This window comes from Pleurodeles waltl, chromosome 3_1 (genome assembly GCF_031143425.1).
Source record: "Pleurodeles waltl isolate 20211129_DDA chromosome 3_1, aPleWal1.hap1.20221129, whole genome shotgun sequence".
Lineage (NCBI taxonomy): Eukaryota > Metazoa > Chordata > Amphibia > Caudata > Salamandridae > Pleurodeles > Pleurodeles waltl.
The window spans coordinates 1,930,547,228-1,930,567,349 of record NC_090440.1 but is presented as its reverse complement, the minus strand read 5'-3'; the positions used below and the strand labels follow the sequence as shown (position 1 = coordinate 1,930,567,349).

Here is a 20,122-nt window from a genome sequence, read left to right as displayed (position 1 = left end):
AGGAAACACCCCAAAATGCAACATGGACACATTACGTTTTCCATTGAAAACTGACGTGTTTTCTGCAAAGTGCCTAGCTGTGGATTTTGGGCTGTAGCTCAGTCAGCACCTAGGGAAACCTACCAAGCCTGTACATTATTTTTAAAGTAGACACCTGGGTGAATCCAGGATGAAGTGACTTGTGGGGCTCTCACTGGGATGTCACCCAGAATCCTTTGCAAACTTCAAAATTGGGCTAAAAAAACACTCTCTCCTTTTCGGTGCTGCAAATTTCTGGAATCTGAGGGAAGCCACAAACGTCCTTCCATCCAGCAATTCCCCCCCCCCCCCCCCCTGCACCCCCCTCCACCCCACCGTCTCCTGTTAAAAATGGTACCTCACTTGTGTGGGTAAGCCTAGTGCTCGCAACAGTAAATGCCCCAAAACACAATCCATGTTTCACCTTTACAGGGTATTCTGGGTAAGAACACTTTGTGGAATGCCCTAGGTGTCCAGCTTTCAGAAATGTCTGGGTTTGATAGGTTTACCCATATGGCCACCAAGCCCAGGACCAAAGACACAGGTTTGTTGTCTCCACAATACCTTGTGGGCACTTCCCTGTCGTGGTCACATGCCCACCCACACAAGTGAGCAAGTGAGGCAATGTTTTTCTCTGGAGACTTAAGGCAATGCTGGGTGGTAGAAAATTTGTGGCTACCTGCAGATTCCAGGACTTTGCCTTACAGTAATGCAAGGAAAATGTGTTTTTTAAGCAAAGTTTGTGATTTCAATGGTATTGTGGGCAAAGGAAAACTGGTGAGAGCCACACAAGTCCTTCACCCTTGTACTCCCCTGGTACCGGTATGTTAGTTAATCCACCACTGGTTGGTTTTAGCACCTCCGGAAATTATGGTTTCAAAGCATGAATACTTATCAAAGTATCTGAATATTGAAACAAGCCTTCTGAGGATGAGCCCTAAAGCCACTTCACGGCACCAACCGGTTTATGGTCCATTCATACACCATTCACGCCCAACACTTTCATGCCACTGGCCTGATCCAACCAATCACTGCACTCATCAACTTTCTGCTGCCAGAAAAGGGTCTATCACATTCATACGCCACAGGACGGAATAAGTTTGAAAACATTTTACAACCTGTCAAGTAACCGCCTCCTTCCTGAACATTACCGAAAGCATGCGTAAGAAACCTTTACTAATGACTCCCATGACCGCCACATGAGGCTCAGGAAGACATGATTTTCATGCGCCTTTAGCACACTCACTGTGATAAATCCAACTCCTTCCAATTTGTGGATGCAAGCAGGGGGTGTGCGAAAAATGCTTTGTGAGGCCTATTCTTTGAACGGAGTGATCATATGTACCATTGAAACTAAGGCAGACATGCTGGGGAATTTTTGCAAAGTTTCTTAAAGAGAACGTCGTTAACTATGAAGAAGGGTAGTGTTTGGCACACAGGGTAGTCCGTGAGAACGTAGCATATGCCCCAGCCACCGTTATGTGCAGTGCTGTGACTGTAATGCACCTACCATACCGCAAATTGAGAATCTAATAAGTTCTGACAGAGGATGAAAATGGCAAGCAGGTCAAACTCTGACCCATAAGTGAAATTGTCCTTCAGTGCGAGCTTGGCACTAATGGGTTTGAATCTATAGGTGTAGATGATGTGCCACATTACACAAGGGAGAGCGGATGGGAGCAAGGGGAAAAACCAAACCGTACTCGACTCCCACAAGAACACAATCACAAAAAAAAAAAAAAGGGGAGTACGGGGTTGTTTATAAAGTAGGGGGGTCAGTAGTGTACTAATTGTGACGCTAGACCACTCGTAGTCCTCAACTAGAGGTGAAAATAGGGTGGGCTGTGTAGTGATGTTCGGTCTGGGGGGAAGGGAAGGAGCTGGGGAAAAAACAAGGAAAGGAAAGTTTCCTTTACGGACTAGGTGGTCTTACACACTATATAGTGTCATGCTTCATCATATGACGACCTAGCCCCACCCAGGTAGGACAGTGCCACCTGGGCGGACTCGACCTCACTGTTAAAAGAACAGGAGGGAGTGCGTAAATTAATCTTATTCCTGGAAATAGGGATCCAGCTATACTAGGGAAATAAAAACACCTACTCAGGTACCCGGGTAACTTTAATGGGGGTCCTGTGTGGTGTGGTTAAAAAGGATGGGGAACCAGTGTGAGAGCAATGACTCACAAGGTCACCTGTCTAAAATGGGGTAGCCGACATGTTTCTGCCCTTATGGTGGAGCTATGGAGAGTCTCTGGGCATTCATCAGGGCATTGGATCCCTGTAGAGATTCCTACTTAAACACTGCGAAAATAATCACATAGGGAAGGGAGGGCCTACCTTAACCAAGAAAATATCTGGGGAGGACCTAAAGAAAAAGGGATGAAAACAGACCAAAACATAGTGAATAATAAAACACAGCACACCACTCCACACGTGTCAAAATTCATGCATGCCGCAGAAGTGCTGGTTGCAAAATTTAAATCGCAATAGCATCGAGGTAGGTAATGCACGGTACGCATTAGGAGGGGAAGACAATTTCTTACCCTCACAGTTGAGGCTACTAGCCTCTGGTATCCTGGAGAGGGAGCGTCCCCTTATAGTAAGACTCTAAGGTTCCAGGGGAAAAAAAGAGAAAGAACAGAGGAAAAACCGATAATCATAAAGGTAATTAAAGGAATGCAGGGGAGGGGAAGAGAAGAGGAGAGTGAGAGGAAGGGAAAAAAGGGGGAAGGAGTAGAGAGAGAGGGGATCCAATGACAGAGGAAAAGAGAGGAAAAAAATGGAAATTAGAGGCAAAGATTATAGATCAAGATGGAGAGGAGGAGATAAAAAGGAGAAAGAACAAGAAGAAAAAAGAAAAAAGAAAGAAGAAAGAAGAAAAAGAAAAAAAGGAAAATAGGAAAAAGGCAGAGAGGAAAAAGGGAAGGGAAAGGGAAGTGGGAAGATAAAATAAGAAAAATAAATTAAAAAATTAAAAAGGGAACAGAGATGTCTTATCTGTGTCTCCCACGCTGTCTGACTCACTGCATCAAAGGTGGGCGCTCTCTGTGCGCCTATACGACCTCTCGTTCAGGACCGCTTGGATACAATGGTCTGGTGGTGAGGGGTAGATATAGTGGCCTTAATTAGGACAAATAGCAGCTGATGTGAATCACCGTCGCGGCCCAGGGGGGCGGGGCCGGAAGTCCGGAGTGATCCATCCAAATATGGTAATAGCCCGAAGTGGCCCTTAATGGCTTTTAGAGTGCCGGGGGCCGGAACCTATGAAAATCCACTAGGACGTGCGCCGGGGGGAAAAAACATTGTCCCCGTAGGAGGAAATGCCGGTATGGGAGCGAGGACGCGTCAGCCAGAACACTGTTACTGGCGATGACGCTCGCCCTGCGAGTGCTGTAGGGAAATGTAGTTTCCCAACAGCACCCGCGGCTCACCAGCTGCGTGAGCCGCCGGGAAACAGAGCTTTCGGGCGGCTCAGTGCGCTTAGGGAGCGCAAACTGAAAAGAGGGGGGGGGGGGAGAAGGGGGGGGGGAAGAAGAGGAAAGGGGTGGGGGGGTGGAAAGGAAGGGGAAGGGGAAGGGAGGAAGGGGAGGGGGAACGGGGAGGTAACAAGGGCAGGGGGGAGAGGATGGAAATGAAAAAAGAATTAAGAATGAAGATGAAAATAAAAGTAAAAATAATAATAATAAAAAAATATAAAGGATAAAAAATAATAATAAAATATATATATAATTTTTTTTTTTTTATATATAATAAAAAAATAACAAAAATGCAACTGAAAATAAGAAGGGGAGGGAGGTGGGGAACAGAAGAAAGGATGGGGGAGGGAACAGAAAAAGGGGAGGAGAAAGGAACACACAAGAGATGAGAAAGAGAAAGAGAGAAAGAAGAGAGAAGAGAAGAGAAAGTCCGTGGGCAGAAAATTCTGGGCAGAAAAAATTCAAGTGGGTTCTAGGGTTGCAGAGAGAACCACGGTATCTCATCATTTAATCCAACCGTGTCTGTGTGCAACCTCCAAATCCAGCGTTGCTCAGCCCTAAAAAGTTTTTCAGACATGTTGGTGGTCGAGGGGGAAAATTGTTCCAGGACTGTCCATGACATGTCGTCTGGGGAATGATTTTTTTGTAAGAAATGGCTGGTAAGTTTAGTAGCATCTCGTTTGCACCTGATCGTGCTCCTGTGCTCACAGATTCTGATGCTAACTTACTCGTAGTCCTCAACTAGAGGTGAGCTACGTTTAAGACGAAACTGCTCTTCAGTGATTGACTATCGCAAACATGCAGACAAATTAACTGTGAAGTTACACACCAAAGACTATCCCCCACACCTAGTGAGCAGGGCTTTAAAAAGAGCGCGCAATAATAATAGAGACCAGCTGCTACAGCCCCACGCACCGAAGTCAAATTTGGACAAGATCGTTTGTGTGACCACATTTAATCCTTTATCTAATGAAATTCAAAAGATCATAAAAGACAATTGGAAAATCCTGACTTCAGGTGGCTTACCCTTTGATCCACCACTACACGCGTATAAGAGAGCAAGTAATATACGTGATATGGTGGTCCATACCAGACCAAAGGAGAAACGGCGACCCGCACAGACCACACTCTGGCAATTGGCCCCCCCTGCTGGTCACCACCCATGCGGCAACTGTAGTGTTTGCCCCTTTACCCAAAAATCCACCACCATCAACCTCAACCTTAGAACCCCTTGGGTGCAAAAATCATTTACCAATTGTAACAGCAAAAACGTAATCTACTTAATCAAATGCCCTTGCCCACTTCAGTACGTGGGGATGACCACAAGAAAAGTTAGCATCAGAATCTGTGAGCACAGGAGCACGATCAGGTGCAAACGAGATGCTACTAAACTTACCAGCCATTTCTTACAAAAAAATCATTCCCCAGACGACATGTCATGGACAGTCCTGGAACAATTTTCCCCCTCGACCACCAACATGTCTGAAAAACTTTTTAGGGCTGAGCAACGCTGGATTTGGAGGTTGCACACAGACACGGTTGGATTAAATGATGAGATACCGTGGTTCTCTCTGCAACCCTAGAACCCACTTGAATTTTTTCTGCCCAGAATTTTCTGCCCACGGACTTTCTCTTCTCTTCTCTCTTCTTTCTCTCTTTCTCTTTCTCATCTCTTGTGTGTTCCTTTCTCCTCCCCTTTTTCTGTTCCCTCCCCCATCCTTTCTTCTGTTCCCCACCTCCCTCCCCTTCTTATTTTCAGTTGCATTTTTGTTATTTTTTTTATTATATATAAAAAAAAAATGTTTATATATATATTTTATTATTATTTTTTATCCTTTATATTTTTTTATTATTATTTTTACTTTTATTTTCATCTTCATTCTTAATTCTTTTTTCATTTCCATCCTCTCCCCCCTGCCCTTGTTACCTCCCCGTTCCCCCTCCCCTTCCTCCCTTCCCCTTCCCCTTTTTTTTCCCCCCCCACCCCTTTCCTCTTCTTCCCCCCCCCCCCTTCTTCCCCCCCCCCCTCTTTTCAGTTTGCGCTCCCTAAGCGCACTGAGCCGCCCGAAAGCTCTGTTTCCCGGCGGCTCACGCAGCTGGTGAGCCGCGGGTGCTGTTGGGAAACTACATTTCCCTACAGCACTCGTGGGGCGAGCGTCATCGCCAGTAACAGTGTTCTGGCTGACGCGTCCTCGCCCCCATACCGGCATTTCCTCCTACGGGGACAATGTTTTTTCCCCCCGGCGCACGTCCTAGTGGATTTTCATAGGTTCCGGCCCCCGGCACTCTAAAAGCCATTAAGGGCCACTTCGGGCTATTACCATATTTGGATGGATCACTCCGGACTTCCGGCCCCGCCCCCCTGGGCCGCGACGGTGATTCACATCAGCTGCTATTTGTCCTAATTAAGGCCACTATATCTACCCCTCACCACCAGACCATTGTATCCAAGCGGTCCTGAACGAGAGGTCGGTATAGGCGCACAGAGAGCGCCCACCTTTGATGCAGTGAGTCAGACAGCGTGGGAGACACAGATAAGACATCTCTGTTCCCTTTTTAATTTTTTTATTTATTTTTCTTATTTTATCTTCCCACTTCCCTTTCCCTTTTTCCTCTCTGCCTTTTTCCTATTTTCCTTTTTTTCTTTTTCTTCTTTCTTCTTTCTTTTTTCTTTTTTCTTCTTGTTCTTTCTCCTTTTTATCTCCTCCTCTCCATCTTGATCTATAATCTTTGCCTCTAATTTCCATTTTTTTCCTCTCTTTTCCTCTGTCATTGGATCCCCTCTCTCTCTACTCCTTCCCCCTTTTTTCCCTTCCTCTCACTCTCCTCTTCTCTTCCCCTCCCCTGCATTCCTTTAATTACCTTTATGATTATCGGTTTTTCCTCTGTTCTTTCTCTTTTTTTCCCCTGGAACCTTAGAGTCTTACTATAAGGGGACGCTCCCTCTCCAGGATACCAGAGGCTAGTAGCCTCAACTGTGAGGGTAAGAAATTGTCTTCCCCTCCTAATGCGTACCGTGCATTACCTACCTCGATGCTATTGCGATTTAAATTTTGCAACCAGCACTTCTGCGGCATGCATGAATTTTGACACGTGTGGAGTGGTGTGCTGTGTTTTATTATTCACTATGTTTTGGTCTGTTTTCATCCCTTTTTCTTTAGGTCCTCCCCAGATATTTTCTTGGTTAAGGTAGGCCCTCCCTTCCCTATGTGATTATTTTCGCAGTGTTTAAGTAGGAATCTCTACAGGGATCCAATGCCCTGATGAATGCCCAGAGACTCTCCATAGCTCCACCATAAGGGCAGAAACATGTCGGCTACCCCATTTTAGACAGGTGACCTTGTGAGTCATTGCTCTCACACTGGTTCCCCATCCTTTTTAACCACACCACACAGGACCCCCATTAAAGTTACCCGGGTACCTGAGTAGGTGTTTTTATTTCCCTAGTATAGCTGGATCCCTATTTCCAGGAATAAGATTAATTTACGCACTCCCTCCTGTTCTTTTAACAGTGAGGTCGAGTCCGCCCAGGTGGCACTGTCCTACCTGGGTGGGGCTAGGTGGTCATATGATGAAGCATGACACTATATAGTGTGTGAGACCACCTAGTCCGTAAAGGAAACTTTCCTTTCCTTGTTTTTTCCCCAGCTCCTTCCCTTCCCCCCAGACCGAACATCACTACACAGCCCACCCTATTTTCACCTCTAGTTGAGGACTACGAGTGGTCTAGCGTCACAATTAGTACACTACTGACCCCCCTACTTTATAAACAACCCCGTACTCCCCTTTTTTTTTTTTTTTCTTTTTTGTGATTGTGTAGATGATGTGCCACCTTTACTTTCTGCCTGTGCAATATCCCTTGGAAAGCACACCTGCCATAAACTTTTCTTATCAGTTCATGTCTCTGTCCTCATCTGAGTCCTGACTAATCCTGTATAATTGCCAAGTGAACATATACTAATGCCTTACGCCGTTAGCTATTTGAAGCTCAAGAAAACAGGTCTTTCATGCACCATCAACACACTTACTGTGCTAAATCCAACTCCTTCCAGTTTGTGGATGCAAGTTGGGGGTGTCCAAGTGTGCCTTGTGAGCCCTTGTCCTCCAACTGAGCGAGCATATCTACTGTTGAAACTAAGGCAGACATGATGGTGAATACTACAAAAGGTCTCTAAAGTAAAAAGTCAAACCGTTATCCCGTGGAGCTCATTCATCAACACTTGTACTTCTGCTTTGAAATTGAAGCTACAAATTGAGTTTGCACACTTTCAAACAAGTAGAAATGTTGGTGAATATGTCTCACTGGACATTTGTTTGACTTATTACACTTACTCTTGTTCTCGTTGGCAATCATGGTGGTCCTTGTGTAGCATACAAAAGTTCCCTATCAAGCACTTCAACATTCAGTCACACCTTTAACATTTTGCCACACAGGCTGCTCCCTGCCAATGTAGCATATGTTCTATCTACTAGTGTGTGCAGTGTAGGGACTATAATGCACACTAATCAGACAGAACACTTACCACATTCTGATGGCGGATAAAGGTGTTGAGCAGGCCGTAAGGAAGTCCATGATTTCATGACGTAGATGAAGTAGAATTCTGTGGCTGCTTGCCTAATGAAGCAGTGGCCCATGGACATTAGGTATTCATGCACAGCCACTGAAAGGTTTCCCAACGGCAGCTCCACCTCAGTCAATTTCCCAGTACTTTGCTTTAGTATGATACAACGTAAAGCAAGTAGGGACACAGAGGCCTGGCTGAGATGGGCACTGGGGACAGTTAATAACGACTCTCCTGCCGCTTTACATTCTTCAAGCACACTTTATAGCGACAACATGGACAATCCTTTTTGTGTGTTTTAAGAATGCGATCAGCAAAGTGCAGCCTTGCCACATCCTCCAGAACATATGAAGTTGAGGCTGCTGCTTCTGTAACAGCAGTGAGGCTTTCAATTAGAGACAGCTAGAAGTCAAGGAAAGTCATGAGTCTTCCTGTGGTTGTGATGATGAACAACATAAGCATTGTATGTTGCCAACTGGATCAGGTGGGCAAACAGTTTCTTGTACCAAGTGCGAGTTTTCTGACACGCATTGTATTGTTGAAGAACCTGGCCATTCTTGTCCACTCCGTCCATGTTCTTATTGTATTCAGGTATACAGGTGGGCTTGTGGACTTCAGCCATCTGACCCCAAACCGTGATAGGGAAGTGCTCTTATCATGAATTGTAGTGAGCACGTATACATCACGCCTCTCCAAGAACTTGACTGCGAGCAGTTCGTTTGAACGCAACACAATTTCTGGAGCTTCTTGCAAACAAGCTCCTGTGGGAATCCTCTGCGGTTACAACAAACTGTGCCGCAGTCTACAGTGCCAGCTTTGTAGAGCTCACTGAACAGCTCTACTCCTGTATAGAAATTGTCCACATAAAGGTTATAACCTTTGTGAAGGAGTGACCTGACAATCTCCCATACAATCTTCCCTATGACCCCTAACGTGGGAAGGCAACCTACAGGGTTTAGGGTGGAGTTTTTCCCTTTATACACTCTCAAGCTGTACACATAGAAAAACTCTCACACACCATGTACAGCTTGATTCCATAGTGAGCTATTTTGCTCGCAATGTACTGTCTGAGCAGCAGCCGCCCTTTGTACAGGATCAAGTACTCATCAACTACATTCTTTCCAGGAGTGTAGATCTCTGGAAACATGGCAGACAAATGTTCCACGACAGGCCGAATTTTTAACAACCTTTCATGGTATGGATGGTACCGGGGCAATGCAGCAGAATTATGTATGGTGCAAAGATGGGCATCACCCAAACCGTTTGAGTCATCCAGTAGGACTGCAAGGTGAGTTTCCGCACTAACCCCATCTTGAGTGTAAGGCCTAGAAATATCTTCAACTCTGCCAGTGAAGTGGGAGTCCACTGGGGTGCCCTAGAACGTGGCTCTAGAGTGTCTCCATGCTCCCTCAGAAATTGTTCTGCACGCAATTTGTTAACATCCAAAAAGAGATGGACTTAGTCCACTGGCAAAAAGTTGGCCAAATCGACTTTACATCCAGCGTCATCAGTAAAAAGTGAAATTTGGGGCTGAACTAAATCGGGGGGCTGCCAAGAGAGCACTCTATGTGCTTGCCGCCGCACACGCCTGCTCTCTGGGTTGGGCTTACCCTGCTGTTGTCCTGCTGCACAGACTGTACTTGTGAAGGGACAGCACAACTGTCCGCATCATCTCCCTCAGTATCACTGGAAGAGATGTCATTGGATTGGACTCCGCCGACTGAAAAATCACTACCAAATTCTACCCGATTGTCCTCTCCCTCAGATGCCGTCTCTGTATCTGCTCTCTCTGATCCTGGCTCAGAGCTGTCTGCCATAACCCGAGTTATGGCTTCAGCAGCAGTCATCCAACAAGAGGCCATGTCTGCTACTGGCTAAACTGTTTAGCTTATGTAGAAAGCAGATAGGATCACAAAATTGCTTGTGGGATGATGGGGTGTAACAATAAATGTCAGTCACCTTACCTTTTTTTCTTCTCTGAATCAGCAGATTCTCAGAAGACACTGAAAAAAATAAAAAAGACACACTATTACTTCACCATACCACATATCCATCAACACAGCCTTTAGCGCTGGTGGCACCCAGTGCGAGAATCATTTTGATCCTCCCATGACCTCCTCCTCTAATTCCCTCACAACCACCCAGCAAAACTGACTCTTTTAGCCCCCTTCGCACATGTATTTCATTTGTTTTTAAAGCGCAGGTAACGCCTGGCTTTACTAATCCACACAGCTAAATACATATTTATCCTTTGCAGCAGGAATATAAACCAGCTGCGCTACTTTATGGCGTCAAAACTGCCACTAGACAAAAGTCAGATCTCTTGCTATATAGAGAATCTATCTCTAGAATAAATATATATATATATGTTCGATGGCATTTGTAGCTGCAGATACACATGCTGTGCACATCCAGCCATCTGGTGTTGGGCTCGGAGTGTTACAAGTTGTTTTTCTTCGAAGAAGTATTTTTTCGAGTCACGAGACCAAGGGACTCCTCCCATTTCGACTCCATTGCGCATGGGCGTCGACTCCATCTTAGATTGTTTTTTTTCCGCCATCGGGTTCGGACGTGTTCCTTTTCGCTCCGTGTTTCGGGTCGGAAAGTTAGTTAGAATCTCGGAAAAATCGACGGTATTGTTTGCGTTCGGTATCGGGTTAGTTACAACAGATCGACACCGAATTAAGAAGAGCTCCGGTGGCCCTTCGGGTTTTTTTTCCATCCCTGTCGGGGCCTGGTCGGCCCGGCCACGTGTCACTTCAAGGCTGATGGAACAGACCCCATTCCGCTTCTGTCCAAAATGCCATAACATGTATCCATATACAGATCAACATCTGGTCTGTAACTTGTGTTTGTCACCAGAACACAAGGAGGATACTTGTGAGGCCTGTCGAGCGTTTCGGTCCAGGAAGACACTCAGGGACCGAAGAGCAAGAAGACTGCAAATGGCGTCGGCGCCGACAGGACAAGAGCGTTTCGAGGAGGAGGAAGAAACATTCTCCACCCAGGATTCGGACTCTGAGGAGATTGATCCCGAGGAAACGCCGAAAACCGTGAGTAAGACGTCGAAACCAAGAACTCACGAGAAAAGCGCTAAAGCCCAGGGGACGCCACCGCCAACAGGCCATGGTTTATCCCGAAAAATAGGTGACCGTTCATCGGCACCGAAAAAGGGCGAGCTGGTGTCGAAGTCATCCTGTCGAGATACCGGCACACAGCAATCTCGGGCCCGAGATAGTGGCTCAGCGAAGACTCGGCACCGAGACAGCGGCACCGAAACGGGTCGGCACCGAGAGAGCACGACGCCGAAAGTAAAGAAGGTTTCGTCGGAGATGAAAAAAGCAGCCGAAAAGGTTTCGGTACCGAAATATCAGGCCTCGGAACCGAAAACAAGTTCCTACACTGAGGAACAAGGACTGTCCACACAAATGAAGACACATAGATTTGGACAGGAATTACAGGCAATAGAGCCAGATCACACACAAAGACGGCTCTTTATTCAAAAAGATACAGGGAAGATCAGCACTCTTCCTCCAGTCAAAATGAAACGCAAGCTTGCCTTCCAAGACAAGGACAAACAGCCACACGCAAAGGTGGCTAAACAAGTAACACCACCACCATCCCCACATCACTCTCCGCAACCATCACCGGTAGCCACTCCACCAATGATGCAATCCCCAACTCATACAGGAATGAGTCAAGATGACCCTGACGCATGGGACCTTTATGACGCACCAGTGTCAGATAATAGTCCAGAATGCTATCCAGCTATACCATCGCCACCAGAGGATAGTACAAGCTACGCACAGGTGGTGTCAAGAGCAGCGGCATTTCATAATGTCAGCCTTCATTCAGAGCCCATTGAAGACGACTTTCTTTTTAATACACTGTCGTCCACACACAGCCAATATCAGAGTCTTCCTATGCTACCCGGAATGCTAAAACACTCCAAACAAGTGTTTGAGGAGCCTGTTAAAGGGAGAGCCATTACTCCAAGAGTAGATAAAAAAATATAAACCGCCACCAACAGACCCAGTGTACATTACACAACAGCTAACACCAGACTCTGTTGTAGTGGGAGCAGCGCGCAAAAGAGCCAACTCTCATACTTCAGAAGATGCACCACCTCCAGATAAAGAAAGTCGAAAATTCGATGCTGCAGGCAAAAGGGTGGCGGCACAGGCAGCAAACCAGTGGCGTATTGCAAATTCGCAAGCTTTGCTAGCCAGATATGATAGGGCCCATTGGGATGAGATGCAACACCTTATTGAACATTTACCCAAGGAGTTCCAAAAAAGAGCGCAGCAAGTAGTAGAAGAAGGACAGAGTATCTCCAATAATCAGATACGGTCAGCAATGGATGCTGCAGACACAGCTGCTAGAACTGTCAACACAGCAGTAACAATAAGGAGACATGCATGGCTGCGTACATCAGGATTTAAACCAGAGATACAGCAAGCTGTGCTGAATATGCCATTCAACGGACAGCAGTTGTTCGGGCCGGAGGTGGACACTGCGATCGAAAAACTTAAGAAAGACACTGACACGGCCAAAGCCATGGCCCCACAGAGCAGAGGCACATTTCGAAAGACACAATTTCGAGGGGGGTTTCGAGGGCAAACCACAGAAGCCACAACCTCACAAACAAAGCCCACTTACCAGAGCCAGTATCAGCGGGGAGGTTTTCAGGGACAATATAGAGGGGGACATTTTCAAAGGAATAGAGGAAAGTTCCAAAGTCCCAAAACTCCTCCAAACAAGCAGTGACTTCAAGGTCACAAATCCCCAACATATAATACCTGTGGGGGGGAGACTAATCAAGTTTTACAAACATTGGGAGGAAATAACAACAGACACTTGGGTCTTAGCAATTATCCAGCATGGTTATTGCATAGAATTTCTCAAATTCCCTCCAGACGTCCCACCGAAAACACACAATATGTCAAAACAACATATAGATCTTCTATGACTAGAAGTTCAGGCATTGCTACAGAAAGAAGCAATAGAGTTAGTACCAAAACAACAAATAAACACAGGAGTTTACTCCCTGTACTTTCTGATACCCAAAAAAGACAAGAGTCTGAGACCTATACTAGATCTCAGAACATTAAATACCTACATCAAATCAGATTACTTTCACATGGTTACATTACAAGACGTAATCACACTGCTCAAACAACAAGACTACATGACAACACTAGACCTAAAGGATGCATATTTCCATATACCAATACATCCTTCACACAGAAAGTACCTAAGGTTTGTATTCCAAGGGATACATTACCAATTCAAAGTGTTGCCATTCGGAATAACAACTGCACCAAGAGTTTTTACAAAATGCCTAGCAGTAGTAGCTGCACATATCAGAAGGCAGCAAATACATGTGTTCCCGTACCTAGACGATTGGTTAATCAAAACCAACACGCTAAGACGATGTTCACAACACACAAAATATGTCATAGAAATCCTCCACAAACTAGGTTTCTCAATCAACTACACAAAGTCACACCTTCTGCCGTGTCAAACACAGCAATACTTAGGAGCAACAATCAACACAGCAAAAGGGATTGCCACTCCAAGTCCACAAAGAGTTCACACATTTCACAATGTAATACAGACCATGTATCCAAATCAAAAGATACAAGTCAAACTGGTGATGAAACTACTAGGCATGATGTCTTCATGCATAGCCATTGTCCCAAACGCAAGGTTGCACATGCGGCCCTTACAACAATGCCTAGCATCACAATGGTCACAAGCACAGGGTCAGCTTCTACAGGGAGTGCAGAATTATTAGGCAAATGAGTATTTTGACCACATCATCCTCTTTATGCATGTTGTCTTACTCCAAGCTGTATAGGCTCGAAAGCCTACTACCAATTAAGCATATTAGGTGATGTGCATCTCTGTAATGAGAAGGGGTGTGGTCTAATGACATCAACACCCTATATCAGGTGTGCATAATTATTAGGCAACTTCCTTTCCTTTGGCAAAATGGGTCAAAAGAAGGACTTGACAGGCTCAGAAAAGTCAAAAATAGTGAGATATCTTGCAGAGGGATGCAGCACTCTTAAAATTGCAAAGCTTCTGAAGCGTGATCATCGAACAATCAAGCGTTTCATTCAAAATAGTCAACAGGGTCGCAAGAAGCGTGTGGAAAAACCAAGGCGCAAAATAACTGCCCATGAACTGAGAAAAGTCAAGCGTGCAGCTGCCACGATGCCACTTGCCACCAGTTTGGCCATATTTCAGAGCTGCAACATCACTGGAGTGCCCAAAGGCACAAGGTGTGCAATACTCAGAGACATGGCCAAGGTAAGAAAGGCTGAAAGACGACCACCACTGAACAAGACACACAAGCTGAAACGTCAAGACTGGGCCAAGAAATATCTCAAGACTGATTTTTCTAAGGTTTTATGGACTGATGAAATGAGAGTGAGTCTTGATGGGCCAGATGGATGGGCCCGTGGCTGGATTGGTAAAGGGCAGAGAGCTCCAGTCCGACTCAGACGCCAGCAAGGTGGAGGTGGAGTACTGGTTTGGGCTGGTATCATCAAAGATGAGCTTATGGGGCCTTTTCGGGTTGAGGATGGAGTCAAGCTCAACTCCCAGTCCTACTGCCAGTTCCTGGAAGACACCTTCTTCAAGCAGTGGTACAGGAAGAAGTCTGCATCCTTCAAGAAAAACATGATTTTCATGCAGGACAATGCTCCATCACACGCGTCCAAGTACTCCACAGCGTGGCTGGCAAGAAAGGGTATAAAAGAAGGAAATCTAATGACATGGCCTCCTTGTTCACCTGATCTGAACCCCATTGAGAACCTGTGGCCCATCATCAAATGTGAGATTTACAAGGAGGGAAAACAGTACACCTCTCTAAACAGTGTCTGGGAGGCTGTGGTTGCTGCTGCACGCAATGTTGATGGTGAACAGATCAAAACACTGACAGAATCCATGGATGGCAGGCTTTTGAGTGTCCTTGCAAAGAAAGGTGGCTATATTGGTCACTGATTTGTTTTTGTTTTGTTTTTGAATGTCAGAAATGTATATTTGTGAATGTTGAGATGTTATATTGGTTTCACTGGTAATAATAAATAATTGAAATGGGTATATATTTTTTTTTGTTAAGTTGCCTAATAATTATGCACAGTAATAGTCACCTGCACACACAGATATCCCCCTAACATAGCTAAAACTAAAAACAAACTAAAAACTACTTCCAAATATATTCAGCTTTGATATTAATGAGTTTTTTGGGTTCATTGAGAACATGGTTGTTGTTCAATAATAAAATTAATCCTCAAAAATACAACTTGCCTAATAATTCTGCACTCCCTGTAGATCTGGTGTTGATAGACCGCCAAACATACATCTCGCTTCAATGGTGGAACAGTATAAATTTAAACCAAGGGCGGCCTTTCCAAGACCCAGTGCCACAATACGTAATAACAACAGATGCCTCCATGATAGGGTGGGGAGCACACCTCAATCAACACAGCATCCAAGGACAATGGGACATACAGCAAAAACAGTTTCACATAAATCACTTAGAACTGTTAGCGGTATTTCTAGCGCTCAAAGCATTTCAACCCATAATAAGCCACAAACACATTCTTGTCAAAACAGACAACATGACAACAATGTATTACCTAAACAAACAGGGAGGCACACACTCGACACAGTTGTGTCTCCTAACACAGAAAATATGGCATTGGGCGATTCACAACCACATTCGCCTAATAGCACAATTTATTCCAGGAATTCAGAACCAGTTAGCAGACAATCTCTCTCGGGATCACCAACAGATCCACGAATGGGAGATTCACCCCCAAATACTAAACACTTACTTCCAAATGTGGGGAACACCACAAATAGATCTATTTGCAACAAAGGAAAACTCAAAATGCCAAAACTTCGCATCCAGGTACCCACAAGATCAGTCTCAGGGCAATGCGTTATGGATGAGCTGGTCAGGGATATTTGCTTACGCTTTTCCCCCTCTCCCACTCCTTCCATATCTAGTAAACAAATTGAGTCAAAACAAACTCAAACTCACACTAATAGCACTGACATGCGCAAGACAACCTTGGTACACAACACTACTAGACCTCTCAGTAGTACCTCATGTCAAACTACCAAACAGACCAGATCTGTTAACACAACACAAACTACAGATCAGACATCCAAATCCAGCATCGCTGAATCTAGCAATTTGGCTCCTGAAATCCTAGAATTCGGACACTTGGACCTCACACAAGAATGTATGGAGGTCATAAGACAAGCTAGGAAACCTACCACTAGACACTGCTATGCAAATAAGTGGAAAAGATTTGTTTATTACTGCCATAATAATCAAATTCAACCCTTACACGCATCTGCCAAAGATATAGTAGGATACTTACTACAATTGCAAAAGTCAAAGCTAGCTTTCTCTTCAATAAAAATACATCTTACCGCAATTTCAGCCTACCTGCAAATTACGCACTCAACTTCATTATTTAGGATACCAGTCATAAAAGCATTTATGGAAGGCCTAAAGAGAATTATACCACCACGAACACCACCAGTTCCTTCATGGAACCTCAACATTGTCTTAACACGACTCATGGGTCCACCTTTTGAGCCCATGCACTCTTGTGAAATGCAATACTTAACATGGAAAGTTGCATTTTTGATTGCCATCACATCTCTAAGAAGAATGAGTGAAATTCAAGCATTTACCATACAAGAACCATTTATTCAAATACACAAGCATAAAGTAGTTCTACGGACAAATCCAAAAGTTTTACCAAAATTGATCTCACCGTTCCACTTGAATCAAACGGTAGAATTACCAGTGTTCTTCCCACAGCCAGATTCTGTAGCTGAAAGAGCACTGCATACATTAGACATCAAAAGAGCACTAATGTACTACATTGACAGAACAAAACTAATTCGAAAAACAAAACAACTATTTATTGCTTTCCAAAAACCTCATACAGGGAATCCAATTTCTAAACAAGGCATTGCTAGATGGATAGTTAAGTGTATTCAAACCTGCTATCTTAAAGCAAAGAGAGAGCTGCCTATTACACCAAAGGCACACTCAACCAGAAAAAAAGGTGCTACCATGGCCTTTCTAGGAAATATTCCAATGAACGAAATATGTAAGGCAGCAACATGGTCTACGCCTCATACATTTACCAAACACTACTGTGTAGATGTGTTAACTGCACAACAGGCCACAGTAGGTCAAGCTGTACTACGCACATTATTTCAAACAACTTCAACTCCTACAGGCTGAACCACCGCTTTTGGGGAGATAACTGCTTACTAGTCTATGCACAGCATGTGTATCTGCAGCTACACATGCCATCGAACGGAAAATGTCACTTACCCAGTGTACATCTGTTCGTGGCATTAGTCGCTGCAGATTCACATGCGCCCACCCGCCTCCCCGGGAGCCTGTAGCCGTTTAGAAGTTGATCTTGAACATTTGTAAATTTGTAAATATATTACTTTAAACTTCATTATGTACATACGTATTCACTCCATTGCATGGGCACTATTACTAGCATACACAACTCCTACCTCACCCTCTGCGGGGAAAACAATCTAAGATGGAGTCGACGCCCATGCGCAATGGAGTCGAAATGGGAGGAGTCCCTCGGTCTCGTGACTCGGAAAAAGACTTCTTCGAAGAAAAACAACTTGTAACACTCCGAGCCCAACACCAGATGGCGGGATGTGCACAGCATGTGAATCTGCAGCGACTAATGCCACGAACAGATGTACACTGGGTAAGTGACATTTTCCATATATATATATCACTTTTTTTTAATCTATGTGTGGCTGACCTGGGGACCAATCATAGATAGATAGAATCTCTCTGTATCACTTTTTTTTAAATACATATGGGATTTCCCTGGGCCGACTGTGACCCAAGGCAAACCATGCATGTATAAACCCAATACTAGATGGAATAAAGTGCGCAGCATGTGAATATAAAATACTTATAACAGTAGTGTAACAGATAAAGTTAAGTAATGTTTTCCTTTCAGTCTTTAATTACTAGTGATGAAATCCTCTGAGAGAAGCCTATTTGCACTTGCAAACCTGACAAACATTTGGCTTGAGAATAGGGGGAAGCCCATATTGTTGCTGAGTTAGCAGGTCACTGTCCTCAGAGGGTGATGTATGCATGGAGAAGAAGCAGAGTTTAATTTAACCCTGAAAAGCTCAGGGCATAATAAACAGAAATTACTGTAAGAAACGTGTTGAATGTTTGCCATACTGATGACTTCTTTCAGGTCGAGTTCAAGAAATATCTGACTTGGGTTTGTGTTTTGCTGCTCTGTTCCTTCTTGATTGAAGTTTTGTGCTGGTTGTGTGTCTTACTAACCCCTTCTTTGCCACATCATCCAAAAGGTGGCCTTCCTTAGACCCCAGGCCAGTTTAGGTAATAATCCCTTCCTCTACCCCTAGGCATGCCTGTAGTGAAGTCTCGTCAGCTGATTGTGGCTGACGATACAGTTTCACTGAGTTCAGCGAAAGGAGTCACTCAAGGTCTGAACCGCACAACTGGGGTCAGAAGATCCTTCCGCAAAGCTCCAGAGGTAAGAAAATTGTGCTCCTTCCAAGTGTTTTTGTAAGCAAATTCTAATGCAATTTAGTTAATTTTGTCACAAAAGGGTTCGCCACTGGTGGTGTTCATTGGGCAAACAATGGTACCCATTGTTAGTACCTAATCATGTGTAGTGGATAAACCATGTTCCTGACGATGCATTTTACTAATGTGTGTACATTGCCTCATATATATGCTCCTTACGTCTCTTTAATATACAGTGCTGCATATATCTTGTACATGTGATATGGGGCACTGCTACTCTGAAATGCAGTGCTTTGCAGGTCACTGTATGAGGGGCTGAACTCCATTGAGATCTGCTGACTGTATTTTGTTTCATATTGGATAGCAATAGATCTGTTTACTGTATATAAAATCTGCACTTGATGATTGTGGCCACTGGCTGGCAGCAGTCTCAGGTGATTGTATCTTGGGTTTCGCTGAATGGCAGTGGGCTCTGATGACTGTATATTGTGCTGTTCTCAAAGGCTTATATGACTTTATGCTATGCAGCACTGGATGTCGATCAATGCTTGCAGTTGTTTATTGTGTTGCTATAGGTGATTCTGTTTTATACCACATGGTGAGGCATTGACTGTATATTGGGTCTCTCTCTGGGCAATTCTGCACTCACTGCTAGTAGCTGCTCTGGACAACAGTGGGCTCTAGTGACTACATTGTGTGGTACTTGATGTTTATAAGTAATAGTAATTGTAAAAGCTCCTTTGTTTCTTTCCCACAGTATCCTGTGGATGACCTCGATAAGATGAAGGAGCGAGCTGCCATGAATAATTCCTTCATCTACATCAAGATTCCGCAGGTGCCTCTCTGTGTCAGCTACAAGGTTTGTTCCCGGAGAGTGGCTCGCATGACAGTACTTTAGGATACCAACAGATCTGCCCTTGGTAACATGAAAGAATTGCTTAAATATAGAAATAGAGTTCTTTATATGCCTTGACTTTCTAAAAATTACAACATCTATTATTCAGAAGCTACGTATAGGAAGCTGGCTCTGCATATACTATATCAACATGCGATTTAGTGTGCATGGATCCAGGGGTTCCCCAGAGGCTAAAGTAGATAATACTAATGTTACCTTTTATGGTAGTGTAGGCGAGCAGTTGGGCTTATCAGAGGGTAGTGCAATGCATTTGTTGTACACACAGGCAATAAATGAGGCACACACCCAATGACTAACTCCAGGGCAACTTATTTGTATTAGAAAAATATACTTTACTTTATTTCTAGAACCAAAAGGATCTTGTTTAGGGTAAGTCCATTTGTAAGTGTCAAGCAATATGAAGCGAAGACACTTTGTTTAGATTTGGTAAATAAAACAGTTTACAGTCAAGTAACACTTCAATTTCAAAAGTGGACAGTGCAATTTTCAGAACAGTCCTGGGGGGAAAGGTGTTAGTGCAGTTTTGAGATAAGTTCTCGACTTACAGTTCCAGTCTCCAA

The 20,122-nt window shown here is 44.3% G+C and overlaps 1 protein-coding gene across 2 annotated transcripts in view; it reads left to right on the top strand.

The window, feature by feature from the left end:
- The window catches only part of BLTP2 (bridge-like lipid transfer protein family member 2), a 727,711-nt gene that overhangs the window by 662,436 nt on the left and 45,153 nt on the right, over positions 1 to 20,122 (top strand). For both annotated transcript variants that reach the window (XM_069226186.1, XM_069226185.1), the window contains exons 36-37: positions 18,523 to 18,653; positions 19,404 to 19,505. In XM_069226186.1, the coding sequence (XP_069082287.1) occupies positions 18,523 to 18,653; positions 19,404 to 19,505 (233 nt within the window). The remainder of the gene's footprint in view (positions 1 to 18,522; positions 18,654 to 19,403; positions 19,506 to 20,122) is intronic.